Source organism: Acanthaster planci, unplaced genomic scaffold (genome assembly GCF_054643075.1).
Source record: "Acanthaster planci isolate LZ-2023a unplaced genomic scaffold, COTS_SCS Contig72, whole genome shotgun sequence".
Lineage (NCBI taxonomy): Eukaryota > Metazoa > Echinodermata > Asteroidea > Valvatida > Acanthasteridae > Acanthaster > Acanthaster planci.
The window spans coordinates 1-17376 of NW_028257694.1; the positions used below are offsets into that span (position 1 = coordinate 1).

The window sequence follows — 17376 nt, forward strand, 5'->3', positions numbered from 1 at the left end:
TCTACATTTCCAAAATATGGGATAAGACACTACTTTAACAATTATGTTTTACCTTGTAACTTCGGATCAATGAGTCTCTACTACTCTATTAGTCTCTACTAGTAGCCTTTTGACTGGAGGAGATTGCAGTCTACACTCTTGTTACAGTGGTGGCCTGGAACTTGGAGACGTGGTGACTGTTTCTATAGCAAAAGCAAACAAGACACACAGAAAAGACAATGAGAATTCTTTACTTTATACAAAATGATGTCTTGAAAATGTCCAAATAGCATCTCAAGAAAATAAAAAGCAATTCACACAAGAAGCAACAAATTATTGTCAATCATGCTAGTGAAACAGCAGTGTTTAATACACTGTATGACTTTATTATTGGAAATGCGGGCAAATTTGTTCCCTTCTGTAAATCCAATTGCATCGAAGCGCGAGTTTTATCTTAGTGGATCAGTCTTCTAACTTTTTACTAACAGTTTATGCCACGTGGGAAATGCTCAAGATCAAAATTGGGTTTACTCTTCATCAATAAATGGGTTAATTAGCCTAACAAGATGGTTTCTTTTCTTGTACGGAGGCAGCCTGTGCACAAAACCCCACGAGACTCGTCTGAAAAATTCTGAGTGTTTTCTAAGTAAAGACTTAGATTTTCCCTAGTCCATTTAACTGTTCCTGACGCGTGTTTGCTTTCTTACAGTTTATGAGTCACTGCCCTGAATAATTAATGGCGTCCGCCTGTGGAACTCTTCGGAAGAAAAGAATTTAACAAGGTGTTTCACAGAACGGATCTTGAATTGCAAAAACGAATGAATCTGCTCGGAATTCTAGTCATTCAAAGGCAACAATAAATTTGTCTCACAGCAAAAAGTGCGAAAGATGCCGTTTCTTTTTAGGGATTTTTCTTCCAATCAGATTTTCACTGTTTCGTTAACCGGAGATCCGGGGCGTAACCTAACATTGCATGACGAAATCTTATTTTCCAGTCATATTTTAACCTCGACACGTTTTTCAAGAGCCTTTTTGCCAACTACATTCGATACTAAATTCCAAAACGAAGTATATTGTTTGTCTGTTCAGAATTCTGACTTATTTTCCCATGCTGGTAAGAGTGGACTCTGTTAAGTATCCGATACAATGCACTTCAGGTCCCAGAAAACGGCCAATAGGGCCTCAGCTTGCATACGTAAAATAAGCTCGGTTACGTCAGTTACGGGAATTGACCACAATCAAATTCATTTTGTGTTAAGGCGCTGAGCGAGTAAAGTTACAGCACTACTCGTGTTCGTGTTCCACAAATTAATTGCGACTTGATAACGCCCGGTCGCATTTTTGCTTTAACTTCGACAAATGGAGTAAAAAAGAAAGTAAACGGACCGGGCCTACGTTGAGGAAGATGGCTTAAAAGGCTACAAAATGCGTTTTCACATTTGATACTTACAGTCATTACACCTCTCTCGTTGAAACTGTTGAAAGTGGCACGTTTTGGATGCCCTCGCGGGAGATGTTTCGTGACGCAAGGTCAGAGCAGCAAATGACGAAATGTTGCAAGCTTCGGGGGCGAGGCAAACGTCGATCTAGAAATGCGCATGTCCGGTTACCACGTGCAGGCAAAGGAATTTCAAAATTTGCATAAATGCCTGCCCTACAAAACACATTCTACTCGTATATCGCATGATGCCTTTGCAAATCACAACTGGACCAAATGCGGCGATCGGACGCAACAAATAATTGGAACAGCGTCAAAGAAAATCTTGCGTAACAAATGCTATTCATTCATTCTTAAGTTCGTCTAGGGGAACGTTGAGAGAACGTATCAAAGACTGAACGGCGTGAAGTATGCGCGTTCTTTTATTGCCGAAGTGGGGGCTTTAAATCAAACGAGCCTTTTGATAGTTCTTTTAATTCAATTTGAATTATCCACACTAAAGACACTCTTGATTCGGGGCAAGCTTTTGTTAGTTACATAGAGACCCCTTGCACCAATACACTGTTTTCAATGGACAAGAAGGGCACAAATTTAAGGACTCTACATTTCAGAGACGGAGGTCGCTACGCAAAAACTTGCCCCGAATCACGAGGTATAGCGCAGTATCTTAAGTCTAGGGAATTTGAATTATGTTGATGTGCAATCAGATGACTCACTGTACCAACTTTTAGTCAAATTAAACTCTTAAACGATCTTTCTCGAACTCCTTGGTATTTTTTTTTAACTTGAGGCATCCAATAAAAGAAGCACTTGGCGAAGCCAGCAGTCGCAGATAAACGTTTATATGTGATCTAAATAAATATACAGGGCATTTTGCCTACAGTGGAATTATCCTACCGAAAAAGTGAACACATTAAACCTCTCTCTTTGCTAATATTACGAAACTAAGTTCTTCAAGATCCTGATTGAGACACGCCAAGAGAAAAAGCAAAAAACTGCGTGAACGTTTTGGAAAAGTAAAAGAACTGATTATTTTGTACACACGAGCGAATAACAATTAAAAAAATAAAACAAAACAAAAAGGAAATAGGCAAATTCAAATAAATCAAATTAAAAATCAACAAACAGCACACACACCTGACAGAGACTACAGTTACGATACCTTTTATTGACATATTCTTCCCGAAATATGTTGCTGGTGCGGGTCAAGGGCAAGTCAATGAAATAAAAAAGAACAAGACATAAATAAGACAACTAAAATAAGACGACTATTTTAGCCTTATTATTGACTTACCAAAGGTGAGGGTGGAGGCAAAAGAGGCATTTTATTGATACAGAGAAAAACATTGGGGGCCGTTTAATTTTCCTTCCTTCTAATAGTATATTCTAGAAAGGCCATTAAACATTGCGTGACAAAAGATTAAAATTTTATGGGCCCACCCCTCCCCCCCAAAAAAATGTAACTGTCCCCCTTTCAAAAAAGGTGTGCCCCAAATCTGCCCAAACCCAAGGTTTACGTTTCCAGCTCCTTGTGAATACTTTCCGAAGATGTACACAAAATATACATGAAGCTAAATGTTAACAGAACGTGCACTTGGTGCTGGTAAATAACCCCCTTCACCATTTTTTGTGCAAAATAATACAGTGTAATCGAAATAAAGGTTTCACAACCTTTAGTTAGTTACATTCTTACAGTTACTTCTAATTAAACTGTGTGCTGCTTAAAATAAAAGCTAAACAAAGGATAAGGAAAGACCCATCACCAGTTAGTTTAAAAAATCATTAGACAGATTGTATGTAAAAATAAGTGAAATTCAGTACTACAACGCATTAGTACATCAAAAGTATGATGCCAAACACTGTGTGGTTGCATCTGAAAGAATACCGCTAGTTTAGAAGTTTCCTGTTGATGCCTGACTTGCATATCTGCCATTATGGGTGATTAAGCAATGTTGTTTTACAGATTAATACGTAAAACCATCCTTTTCTCTGATAGGGCTGATGGTTCTCTGAGCTTTCTACACGTTCTGGCACTGGATTTGTGAATAAAATAAACAAGCTTTCTTTGGAATTAACTACTTATTCAGAAAAAAAAGGATAATGATTCACCTCTTCATTCAGCAACACCTTCAACGCGTCTATGTTCCCTATTTACAATAAATTTCACAGCAGTGGTGCATTTCTTGGACTGCTTGTCACACCACTGCTAGGTTGTTGTACATGACCTTGATTTTTATTTAGAATACGGAATCACAACACAACAACATCATGATGTTCCTATACATAAATAAAGGGAAATAATCACTGGGTATAAGACCAGATGACCAAGGAGGCCATTCCACAGCATCATTGAGGGAAAATCACTCTGCCTTCTTCCGACTGCGATAAGACAATGACCTGCGGCACTGTCCTGTGACCAGCACAGACGTCTCAAGACATCATGGCCCAGTTGTACAAGTTACTTGCGCTTAAGCACATAAGGAAGATTTTATGTGCTTTTGATGGTGACACACTTAACCCCACACACTCGAAACAGGTGTTTACCTTTTGTTATGACAGGCTAATAGCTTTTATTTATCTGTGATTATAGAGATCAATTGAGAGCTCATAAACTAAGCTTTCCCGTGCAACCGTACTTGAAATGGTCAGCTTCAGAAGTTCAGCGTACCAATCCATTACCAATCAATTACCGATCCATTTTGTATTGCTATTTTTTCATTTTTGATACACCTTAAAGATATAATTTTAGACATCTTAAATAAAACTGACCAACGCACAAATTTCTAATTAAGAAAAGTTTATGACAAAGAACCAGCTTCTTATTTCCTTCATGAATATGCCACACTCAAATATCGTGCACAAATAAGCATTGGGAAAATGTGGAAGCCACAAAGGGCTCTATGGCACAAGCACAGGAAACACACACCTGCAAAGGTTGGTGCATGGTGTTTGATGCAAGGGATGCCTGCAATTTCATCGAAGGCTTTCATAGCTACAATATGCAGGACGTTGGTAAATGTTCCTGGTTTTGCCACATTTTCACCATTATCACTGATACTGCAATATTTTCAGCAATTTTCCAACCCATACTCTTGCTTTTTTATGCATGAACATTTGTGCAAGAAACCAATTATGATGAAGCATTCGACTGTTAGAGGTTGATCTCAATTTTGTGACAGATTCCTTGGCTCTTACTCATGAGTAGCCACACTGGCAGCAAATCGTACCTACCGCTTAGAGGTAACTTTGTTGCCATCGAAGATTATACAGCTCCAAACTGGTACTTTCTAACCTAAACAATTTCTCATGTGAATGGAGTAGAACAATTCATCCGTTAGACATCAGATTTTTAAGTGTGAGGTATCCAGTTTGATCCCTGGAATTGCTGTGAATGTGTTGTTCCTTTTTTTCTGAATTTGGCTCAAGAGAAATCTTTCAAAAGGGAAAGAAAGTCAGAAATTTCACTGCCCACAATAATTCGTCATTTTGTTTTCATTCATGGGTCCGGATGATAATTGTTATAAGGGAAAGGAAGGCTCCAACTTCATAAGTCTGGTTTCAACCCTCCCCCCCAATAATATGGAAACACGATGCTAATGTGTGTACAGAACCAGATGGCAGCAAGGCTATGACTGATGGGCAGCATATTGTGTGCTATTCTGCACAAAGGCAAGAGCAAGATAGATGTCAATACACAATATCCTCAGGATAATGGCATGCTTTACCCAGTGATACTTGCGTTGGTTATGCACTGATGATGGAGTTAGGAAGGAGGTTTCAATCCGTGCAGAAAACGTGCTGGACCCGTGCAATTTGGAGACAAGGGTGCACTTTCAAGAGACATAACATCCATGCAGTTTGAAGCTATTTCACCACATAGGACCCGTGTTTTCAGTGCTTGTGAGAAAGGACCTCTCGTCGTTTTTTGAAAGAGATGAAGGAAGGTAGAATGTGAACAAAATTGCAAGACTCGAGCAGTGGCGAGCACCCCATATCAGCACCCTCCACATCGGAAGCACCGTCACACTGATTAGGCTGCTGGGTTGCATTCCCAGGGCAGGCTTCAGGAAACCTGACAATTCCCAAAGATTACTGTTGTATCAACCTAGAAAAACACAAGTGAAAAGAAGCAAATGTCAGATGCTAGGAAAGTAATCAAACAAGGTCACTTCTGTGACTGTTTACTGCAGTGTGTCAATGGCAAGAACGAAAGCCATAACCACTCAGAATTTGATTCCGACACACGCTAAGACGTAACCTTTTCGTACAAGATTTTCTCAGTCCAAACACTGCATGGTATCTTTGATAAGTGACAGTAGATTGCCTTTGATAAACCTTTGACACACAAATATGTAAGATTTGCTCCAATTTTCTTAATGACTCAAAGACTGTGGCTTATGATTCATAGCATCGGGTCCTTTTATTTTCCTTTCATACAAAATAATACTGACAGCTTTGAATGGTGCAGTATAACTAACCTCTGCAGGTGATCCGTGGAATGTTTGATTTTCCTGAAGCAAAGCCGAGGAAAACTAGAAAACTCCCTGGATCACCAACAGAGACTGGTTTATAACACCTCTCCCACAGATTCTCTTTAAATGTAATTGGTAACTGATTTATTTAATAAAAACACAAATAAAAACTACGTCTTTTTGAACAAACAAAAAAACACTTTTCCAAACTACTTCTTCGCAAAATAATTGAACCAAACTCTTGTTGTGCAAGGTCTTTGCAATGCACGTAATTAGCTGTGTGCACCTCGGTATGCATTTGCACACAATACCACAGGCAATGAGTACAGTTCTTTGGTAACTGTGGGTATAGTACCTCAGTTGAAACAGGTAGAGTTCTTTTGGACGGGAAATGCCAGATAGCAATAAAGTGAAAGCCACGTGACTGGTTCTTGGCCAAGATAGAGAATCTGTGGAGGGTTTGTCCAACCTTCTGATTGCATCCAACATAGCAAGCATTACCACTTTTTCTCTGCTCAAGTTAGTTCAATATCTGTGCTGTGTTTGCCCAACCCACTTCAGATTAAGGATGGCACGTATTCAGTACAACCTGTAGAAAAAAGGGTAAAGCATATCTATCGCTGGCACTACTCAGTTCAACTTACAGCAGAACTAGTTTTCAATGTCAGAAGATTTCTTGGCCCTTTAGAACAGTACATGATCATTAGTTGTTAGCAAGTAAACTTGATACATGGAATTGAGCCAAAGAGAACATGAGCAGGTTATATTATCTCACAAAATTTTGAACATTGAAATATTTTTAGGGTGAACAAAAAATTGTCTTTGAATACAGAATATTTTCTTTGGTACTGAAATAGTTTTAAAAGGAATTTACATTCAGTCACATTGATATTTTGTAAATTCACAATGCAAAGTACTTTGAAAAGGCTGACTTAAAAATAGACTGACGGCAAATTCAAAAGTACATGTAAAGTCTAAAAAATTTTTCAATAAATAAACAATGAAACTCATGAAACAAAAACAACAGATCTTCATACCAGGAGTAACAGGCAGAGGTGGTGTCTTGACAACATCCTTGATAACTGCGAATACATCCGGAACCAGCCCATCTCCCACGATGAAAAAATAATGTAGTATTCTGGAAAAGGGATTGGTTTCCAATAATAATACAAATTTCAGTATTCTAATTCATCCTTTGACATCCAACCACTTCCCCTGCAGAAAATCTGCACAATATGGAACACCATTGCTGAGCCCAAGGACTTGTCTTTAGTGTTCTGTGACGTGCATAATTGTGTGGACACTGAGTTTTGATTGTTACTGGATTGATATGTTCAAGAAAGCCTCTCTGAGTGTGCCAAATGCAGGCTCTTTTCTACTGAATAAATCACAGGTAATACTTGTGACTTTTCGGGTGCTCGATTTTAAGTGAAAAGTGGAATTAACCAATCTATACAGTAAAAGTAAATCACCTAGTTCCCAAAACCTCTCACAAACCCAGTACAACTGTGGTCTATCCAAGCATTATTTGATATGATTCACTTGGACTTCAAGCATTATCCTTACCATATCCATGTAACTGATGATCAGTTCTTTCAAGGAGCTGCCCTGGAAGAGACAGTGCAATCACTCGCCCATGGAGTCCATGGCACACTGTGAAAGGTACTTTCTTGGGTGAGTTTCTGTCCAAAAAAACAAATTCAAATAAGCTTCTTGTCATGGATTGCATGTCACAGACCAAATAAAAGCACAGGTGCAATGAACCTGAATAATCTTCCAACCACTTTTTACAGCCCATGACAATTAAATTTTAAGAGACAAAAAGTTACACAACTTACCAATGCAACTTTCAACCTGTGCATATATATACGTTCTAGTGTTTTTTAGAAATTTTATGAAAAACTGCTGCTAAGTTCATAGTCAACCATTACAAAGTTATTTTTGTGAATGAACCATTTCTTAAGTTTGATCCTTACATGTACACTTGTTTCTCTGAATTTCAGAATCCTTGTCCACATATATAATTTTAATTGTAATTATAATTATATGATTTCTGCCACAAATATTGACTTTTGAAACAAAAAGATATAGCTGCCTAGATGTACTTTCAATATACAGCTAAAGTAGTTTTTGACTGAAAGTCATTTGAATAATACAGAACAGCGTCACGATAATGAACACAATATAATAATATAACAGCATTCATGCCAAATTCCCTGAAGCGATTACCAGTTACCAAAAAATCCATTCCCCATTCAAATGGGGAGCAACCTGCCTCACAATCTTTTCGGAATGAGGATTTGGGGCAAACATTTCCAACGAAGAAATCAAGTTGAAAAGAAGTAACACTGAAATACATGTATGAGGATTTTCTTCAAGGTATTATCTTCTTCCATATCTCAGTCACCTTCGGGGTACTTTTCAGTCATCTCTCAAAAATGCTGGATGGTCATGGTAGTATCCCTTTCTAACGTGAAGCTTTAAAAAATGTATCGGGAACCATCAATTGAAAGCAAAGAAAAACTATGTAATGAAGATTTCTTTAAGTTTAGTGGCAAAAAATAATCTGCAGGCATATGTACTTTCCACTGTAATCTTTACCTTTGTAGTGATAACCAGCAAGAGTTTCCACATCAGCGTTGCCCGTACTGCTTCCAGGTACTCAGTGGCTGGTCTACACAGCCACCCATTCACCCATTATACATGTGCCTATGAACGGTGCAGATCATGACACGTCCTGACAGTAGCCCCTCTGAAAGTAAAATTGTCCTTAACTTTCAAGTCATTATCACCAGTCCTTTGCATGTTTCTTTCAAGTAAAGCAAAGTTTCCATGTTCAGTAAATGTACACAGAAAATTCAGGAGCCAAGAGGTATATGTTTGTTCAGTATACCTGTCTGTTATAGCAGTGTTCATTATGCATATACCAACACTGAATTGTATGATATTACTTCCTGCAATCTTGTATTTTTCAACACTCTGGGACACAGCCAAGAAGCAATATTTGCTACCAAAAGAGGCCAACAACAGTGGCTAAATTCAAGTTCAGCATACGCTGTACGTCCATACACTTCTCAGACTTTGTGTCCAGGCACTGATAAAACATCAGCCAGAGCTGATCAGACAGGGCAACTGCTGTGGCTTATCCCATCAGATATGTCTACATATACAGATAACCTGACCCTATTTTCATATGTCCTCTTACATGAAGAGACTCAAGACAGTCTGTGTACTTGCACACCCAATTATTTACTGGACAATATGTAATGCCATTATCCAAGACTTCAGGACATTCAAGCAGAAGAAATAGCCATTGACATCTTTACCTGATGCAGCCGTTAGGGCAGATGCAGGAGAAACTCAAGTTCTTATCCGTGAGGCATGTTCCAGCATTCTGTCAGGGTTGTGCTACACATAAACATGCTGTGGTGAAAGAACACAAGACAAGGTGTATTTGAATAGACTCATAGACTCAAGCACACATTAAAGTGGTGAAGGAACACAAGAAATGTGTGTTTGAATAGACTAATAGAATCCAGCACACATTAAATAAACTGTATGAAAAATCAGTCTGAAAATATAATCTAGTTCATGCCTGAAGTGACGGGAGTATGGAACTGGCTCAGACTATATCTATACACATATGATCCCTCATATTTCTGTTGTAAACCTCCAATGAATATTTATTCGGTCTGAGATCTTTCAAGATACTGAAAGTGTCAGTACATGTATTTTCAAAATAAATTCCAACCATCGTCAACCCATCCCTACCAAATCCCCCACAACCGGCTGTCACTGACCAAGCCCACACATCCTCGACTGGGCTCAGGTTTTAGGTTCACGTATTACCATACTATAAGTACATGTCGTTACATACATGCACATGGGAAGAAAACTGGGCTCAGGTTTTAGGTTCACGTATTACCATACTATAAGTACATGTAGTTACATACATGCACATGGGGAGAAAACTGGGCTCAGGTTTTAGGTTCACGTATTACCATACTATAAGTACATGTGGTTACATACATGCACATGGGAAGAAAACTGGGCTCAGGTTTTAGGTTCACGTATTACCATACTATAAGTACATGTCGTTACATACATGCACATGGGAAGAAAACTGGGCTCAGGTTTTAGGTTCACGTATTACCATACTATAAGTACATGTAGTTACATACATGCACATGGGAAGAAAACTGGGCTCAGGTTTTAGGTTCACGTATTACCATACTATAAGTACATGTACTGTAGTTACATACATGCACATGGGAAGAAAACTGGGCGTAGGTTTTAGGTTCACATATTACCATACTATAAGAACATGTACTGTAGTTACATACATGCACATGGGAAGAAAACTGGGCTCAGGTTTTAGGTTCACATATTACCATACTATAAGTACATGTAGTTAAATTACATGCATATGGGGAGAGAAAACTGTAATGGTAGTATTTGGAATAGTTACAGTAATAAGGAGGTCAGACAAGAAGTCAAAGCCTGTACTGGGTCTACTTACAGAAAAAAAAGGATTTTATTTTATACAAATCATATTTAAGTGAATAGGAATATTAAGGAGTGGATGTTAAAATACAAAATTAATGAATTTGCAATCTGATAATATCAATAAATTACAGTGATTTTTAAAAGTGTTATTGACAACTTAGTTTGACATTTACATGTACATCCTCCTCGTTACCAGTAACATCAATTGCATACTTGTTTTATAATTCCTTTTGCAAGCTACACTTGACGCCAATGGACAGAATGATCAACTTCAGTTCTATAGTACGATAGGGGTCCCTGGTATCTACAATTCTGGACAGACTTGTTGGGACACTTGGCAATAGCCATACAATCTCAAGCCCCCTCTCGCACTCCCCCGATCATTGTTGTCCAGCTGGAACACAGACCGTGCGCACACACCCAACACTGAAAAGGGGGTCTGGAGGCCAACCGAGATTTGTCCAGGATTGTAACAGTTGAAGATGTGGCAAACTTGAAACTTTGTTGAGATGAAGCTTGTTTGGTGACCTAGTGTCATGACTATGGGTATCATTATTCCTTACAAAAGGAACGTTTACATACGGAGGCAGAGACTGTTTTCAAAATTATACATTAGAGCATACAAATGCCATTTATAAAGATAATATACAGATAAAATTGAATTTAACAATACAGTTTTCAGATGCTGGTCGGCCAAAACCCCCCTTTGGGACCCGGGGAGAGAGGGTGCTTAATCTAACAGTGCAAGACTGACTAATAATGTTGTTGATTGGCCGGAAGGCTGGCTAACAACCAATTTAGGTCAGTTTGCCTGACCCCACGGACCACTTCCTGGTCCACAAGTTAAGGGAAGGCCTCCACAGAGAATCCCACAAAACCGATGTTCGGTACCCATGTCACAGCAGACCTCCTGTTGATGAGATAGTGGGGGGCCTAGCATCCTCAGAATTTGAGGCCGCTCTTTTTGACGCAGCATTTCAGCTAGACTTGTTTGGCTTTCTGCGGGTGGGGGAATTTACAGTCCCGTCCAAATCTAGTGATTGTTCCCGCATAGTGGCCTTATGTGATATTCAGTTTGAAAATGCGGCCTGTTCAATTATGATCGTAACCCTAAGATTTTCCAAAACAGACCAAAAGGAAGGCAAAATGGAAAAGTAAGGCTTCATACTGACTGAAACAGTTTGATTGTAAGGCTGGGACAATACGGCAGAGACCATCCAATGTAATAGGACAGCGTGCATCCCGACGGCTGTTACACTGCCAACAGCCATGCAATAAGCATTTGAAAACAAAGTGTTGGGTTATATCCGAAAATTATACAAGCCTGATGTGGAAGCAATACCAGATATATACAAAACCTATGGTAGTGAGAGAATAATTATTGACGGACAAAATGCAAGAAACTTTACCAGCTGTTGAAGTGAAGGGTGAAAACCAACACAATTAAGGCCATGGCACAAACTGAACTATGGGAAAACTGCCAAGTACGCTGATAAACTGAATGAGTATGGGGGAGGCAACAGAATCTAATAAAAGACCAAGAACTTCTAGCTGAAGTTGTTCCAAAGGTCTGCAGGCTGGGAGTACCATTGAGGTCTGCTCCTGGTGCTAGCTGCCAGAATCTGTACATCTGAAAGCGAGAGAGAGCATTGGCGATGCCGTTATCAATACCAGGAACATGACGCACCTTGAAATGAATATTCAGATCCAAACAACGGATCACAAGCGAACAGACCCATTTCATAATCCTAGGGCAGGGACAAGTTTGAAGATTGATTTGTGGCCAAAACTACTGCATTATCTGTCCAGAAAACCACGCATCTACATCTATTTCTCAAATCTGGTCCCCACAAGCGCAGCGCCAGCACAATGGGAAAAAGTTCAAGGAAAGCAATAGAAAACTGCAGGGAACGGATTGACAAGGGCCATCTGCCCTGAGTCCAATGACCATGAAAAAATGCACCAAAACCTATACCGGCTGAAGCATCGGTGTACAACCGTAAGGTGTGACTGGACTGCCACACTTGGGGAGGAAACATGACCGAGCCATTGAAATGGACCAAGAACTGTTGCCATGCCAACAGATTGGTTTATGCCCCAGAAGAAAAGCGGATACGATGATGTGGCTTCTAAACGCTGCAGGTTACATGTACATGTAAATCAAACAAATGCACAGCCTTGGCAAACAGCTTTACAGTTGAAATTTAAACCTCTTAGCAAAGACTGCAGGTCCCTGAGAATAATTTTTGGTTTAGATAATGCATTATCCAACTTCTCTACTATGGACGTGATTTTCACGGGTAGAACTTGAATTGTCTGAGCAATAGGGTCAATTGCCAGCCCTAGGAAAGTGATGATATTAGCCGGTCCAACCGTTCTGTCTGACACAGAAGGGAACTCCAAACTCCTTACACACGACCATAAAAGAACTGAGAGCACGAGCGCAGTCACTGGAATTGGCACTTCTCACAAAAAGGAAATTGTCGAGGTAGTGAATGTATCATCAGCCATTGCCACTTTGCTGGTACAGTACATTCCTTGAAATGTGCTAAAATGTTCATATGTCACACACGATATGGAACAACCCATGGGCATACATTTGTTGCAGTACGGGTAGTGTGACCCATCGGAGAAGAAGCCTAACAGGTTGAAATCATCTGGGTGAACTGGCAGCGAGTAAAAAGCCGACTTAATGTCAGATTTAGCCATAAGGGCACCAGTGCCTAAACTTAAGACCAACCCTATCGCGTCATCAAAACTCGAGTAATTAACAATGGTAAGAGATGGGTCAATGTGATCATTAACGGAATTGCCCAACGGGGAGCAAAGATTGTGTATCCAGCGAAATTCACCCGGCATTTGCTTAGGAACCAGACCGACTGGAGAAAAGGGCAAGTTTGGCAATGGGGGGGCTAGAAAAAGGACCAGCAATGCGGCCCAACTGAATCTCCCTGATATTATTGTGTAATAAAGCCTTGTGTTCATGGACGGACTTGAAATTGCCAGCCGAACTAGAGTGTACTCCCAGACCAAAATAGCCTAAACGAAAGACAAAAGTGAAACCATAGATCAGGGGTTGGTAGTTGATGCGTTGGCTGCCCCTTGAGCACTGCCAGTGCGTACATGTAGGGAGCTACTGTGGCAATTCTTGGCTGAGTGGCCAGGGGACATGCACACGGAACATTTGTGAACAAATAGACATGCGAACCGGAAACATAGACTGCGGTTGAAGTCGAAACAGATTCCACGAGCAGTGCCTCACTGTTCCTGCTGAGAGGATGTAAGACCCAGTTGCAGAATGGCTGTCGGGAGGACTTAAGGGGGTAGGTACGAAAAAAGTTTTGTGAGGGACCACCCACTAGCGTTGGCCACAATGCAGTGTCGATGCTGGCCAAGGAACGAGCAGGCATTCACGTCTGGTGAAGATGGAACTGGATATCATTATAGCGCCAGCCGGCACCCGTGCAACGGAAGGCTGCAGATCGGACAGTATCGGCACATTTCAGTAATTGTTGCAGAGCTGCCAAGTTCTTTCAGAGCATTTCAGTAATCTCAACTCTAAAAACTTTTTATTTGATGCGCAATGTACAACACAGCATGTTTACATTGTAGATGTAGTATGGGAGTTTTCAGTATGTGGAAAGTAATATTTTAATGAAAAACAGTTTTGAATTATATTTGCTTTGCATGCCAAATTATAAATCAAATGGACAGCCTTTGATGACGTGTGTACTTCCACAGGGCATCTGCAGCATAGGCATAGAAACCAATGTTCGCAAAACAGGTAATCCAAATTCTCATTATAACATGTGCATACCGGTACATGCTCGGTGAGAAACTGCACCATCAACACCTCAGCTCGAATGGTACCATGCATACGTTTAGCCTTAGAAGCCATTTCCTTTCCAAGAAAGAACGGCAAAGTCCGTGCAGTCGTAGAAATGTCCGAGCAAATACGGTGGCATGGTGTTGTCATGCATGACGCGTCACACGCGCGCCGTGATTGTTGCAGAAATGGGTATCACACCAATTTGGACCCGTAATGGTGATCAATTTCTGTACCAATTACGGAAAATCCGTACCACTTGGCAGCTCTGTTGTCGGGTACAGTACGGATGGCAAATCAAGTAAATGGATGCAAAAACCAAGAAAGCAGACATAAATGGCAGAAGTCCATTGCTCAGTGGACATTATGCGAATGTGCTGAGCTGGGGGCAAATTTGCAAGGTGGGTGATTCAGGCAAACCGATCATAAGTACAAAGTTGTGAGAATGAGTATTACCAAATCCCATAGCAAAGAACCAAATTCGCCAAACTCCCCATTCCAAATTTTTTCTTGGATGTTTTTAGGTACCCTCAGCCCCAGCTCGTCACAAACACTGGTCAGTGCGGTGTAGTTTTGTACATTAGCCATTGAAGACACAGCACTCACAGCTTGAAGTGAAATAGGGATGGAAGTCAAAGGCAATGCAGATGAACTAATACTAGGAGTAGGATCACCAGTTGAAATTAAATAAGGAATGGATTGGTGGTCCACAACTGGTAAGGGAAAAAGATTGCAGTGACATCTGATTCACCAAGCCCCAAAGTCACAGGCAGTGCCGCGGCAGCACTTTGCGATGGTGGTCCACAACAGGTAAGGGAAAAAATTACAGGGAACAACTGACTCACCAAGCCCCGAAGTCACAGGCAGTGCAGCGGCAGCACTTTGCGGGCGTCCGGGTGGGAGAGATCCATCTACAGCACCAGTAGGGATTGCAGATGATGGTGTGGCTGCTGCCGGTATACTTTTCTCTAGCCCAACCGAACGTGGGGTTGCATCAGAAGCATCTCTCCGGCTTTGAGTAGGCTTACCAGTAGCAGAGCGAGGCCTTCTGTGCGGTCTCCTCCCCTCAGAAGACCAAACGGTTGCTGCCACTCTCTTCCCAGACTTCGGCATCTTGCAGTGACCAGAGATTGTGTTTAACGAAAGACTGAAAACAAAATTGGCAGAGAAACGTGCAACTTGATCATGTGTTTACATTTGATAAAGCCTGCTGAGAAGTGACAATTCCTGCTGTGTAAAACACACACTAAAACTTGGATACCAGACAGTTTACTTCATCCTTATTATTCATGAGTCTGTGTGTGACGCAACACGCAGAATGCGCCAGGCGCACACAAAGTCTATTTACTTCTATTTTATTGGACAATTTTCAAAAGGAATATACATGTACCATAAAATAGATGGGGATGTTTGGGAAAATAAAAGTGAAGGTTTAGAAAAAATTGTTGGAAATCCATCATATGTTGATTTCTTTTGACTCTCTGAATAAAAAGGTATTTATGAATATGAATAAATATGTGCTTGGCTGGTCTTAAACGTTAGTTTAATATTTATTCCCTGAACAATGCTCAAAAAAACATCCTTTAAAACAATCTCCCATTTGGCATCCCAAATCAACCTCTTCTGTGACACCGGATTGAGAAGAATATTTGGAAGCCTCCAAATTTGAACTCACCCACTGACCCACATTGGGCTAAGACACTGACTAAAAACACGTTCAGGCAAAAACTAGCCCCCCATTAAAAAACAAAAAAGGGACATCGTAGTTAACCATGTGATAAACAACAACACCAATTACACAGTACTAAAACAACTCAAACAAAAAACCACTCACTACTACATCAAAAATGTTTCCATTTCAGAAAAAGTATTTCCTCCAATGGCCCAACAGCATGCCCTGAAATATGTGACATCACCCTGCATGACTTCTAAAACAAAATACTAAAAAAAAAAGGTACAAAAGATTCTCACATAGTGGTGCTATAGAGAAAATATATTGGTCATCTATAACCAAATCCTTGACCAATTCCTAATTTTGTCGCAAACATCAACAAGATCCAACCAACTTTGAAATTCACAAATGAAGCTCTCTGAGACATCTACCTACTATCTCAGAAATATTTGTGAAGCCCCCATTCTTTACTTTCAGGAAAGTACTTTCATGAATTTCCACAAATTGAATACATTTCAACTCCAGCAAAATTTTGCTGGAAGTCTTTCATCAGATTCACGTCACTTTCACCTTTGCCTGAAGTATGAGCCAGCCTTAACTGAGGCCAAATGGCTGGACTCAAAACCCTAACCCCCTAGAGTGTATGTAAAATCACATTGAAATTGGAGGATTTGGGACTGTTTAAAACACTCAGTAAAATAAAATCTCCTTTACTGGTATAACAACCCATCAAAAGCATTACTTCCTTCAAAATCATCCGTATGCAACTGATTAAGTGTTATCCCTACTGGGCACAAAAGCATATTGTTCTTGCTGACAGAAGAATTTGAAAACTAATCTTCTGCTTGCATCACCCAATCACATCCAATAAACATCACTAGCTTGTCATATATTCTTCTTATGCCTACCCATTTCACCCCCTTACCAGACCACTGGCCTAGACTATTATTTAATCAGTAAGCTTCACAAGTCACCAGACAGTGTCACTGAATGGGATGGTGTCATCCTCTTTTCACATGACTCACACTTTTCTTATTTGAAGTTGATTGATACAGTCATGAACTTCTTCCTGTGTTTTGGGCTTTAAAATACGGAACCAGGAAAGTTGAGATATTTCACAGGGTCAGCAGTGTATCTTGGAAGCCAACTGTTGTCCAACGTTTTAAAACAATCACTAAAATGCTTATTAATCATCTGAGGGACGGCAGTATCAGAATTATTTATATGAACAACTGACTGGGTTAGGTATTTTGACACTTTCTGTTCAATATTTATTGATGAATGATTTCACAGGTTATCTTTTAATATTGGATGTTTCTTGCTCAAAAGATAAGATAATGCAAGTTTCTTGAAAGCTCTAATTAAATAATAATAATAAAAATTGACATTTATAAAGCGCCCAATCCATCAGGCTGCTGTACATCAAAATATAGATAAATAAATATAACCTACATGCACCATAATCAAAATCAATACTAAGAAA

General features: G+C 40.0%; 1 protein-coding gene across 8 annotated transcripts in view; it reads right to left on the reverse strand.

Moving 5' to 3' along the window:
- Positions 1–2014: 2014 nt before the first annotated feature.
- Positions 2015–17376, reverse strand: part of LOC147795326 (uncharacterized) — a 63080-nt gene continuing 47718 nt past the window's right edge. For 4 of the 8 annotated variants that reach the window (XM_087132054.1, XM_087132051.1, XM_087132052.1 and 1 more), the window contains 5 exons: positions 15067–15368; positions 7456–7571; positions 6927–7027; positions 6391–6478; positions 2015–5522 (listed from right to left, as the gene is read on the reverse strand). In XM_087132054.1, the coding sequence (XP_086988180.1) occupies positions 7516–7571; positions 15067–15334 (324 nt within the window). In that variant the 5' untranslated portion in view covers positions 15335–15368 and the 3' untranslated portion in view covers positions 2015–5522; positions 6391–6478; positions 6927–7027; positions 7456–7515. Of the gene's footprint in view, positions 5523–6390; positions 6479–6926; positions 7028–7455; positions 7572–8490; positions 8642–9215; positions 9313–15066; positions 15369–17376 lie in introns of all 8 variants that reach the window. The other 4 variants (XM_087132057.1, XM_087132056.1, XR_015423994.1 and 1 more) reach the window with 3 other exon arrangements.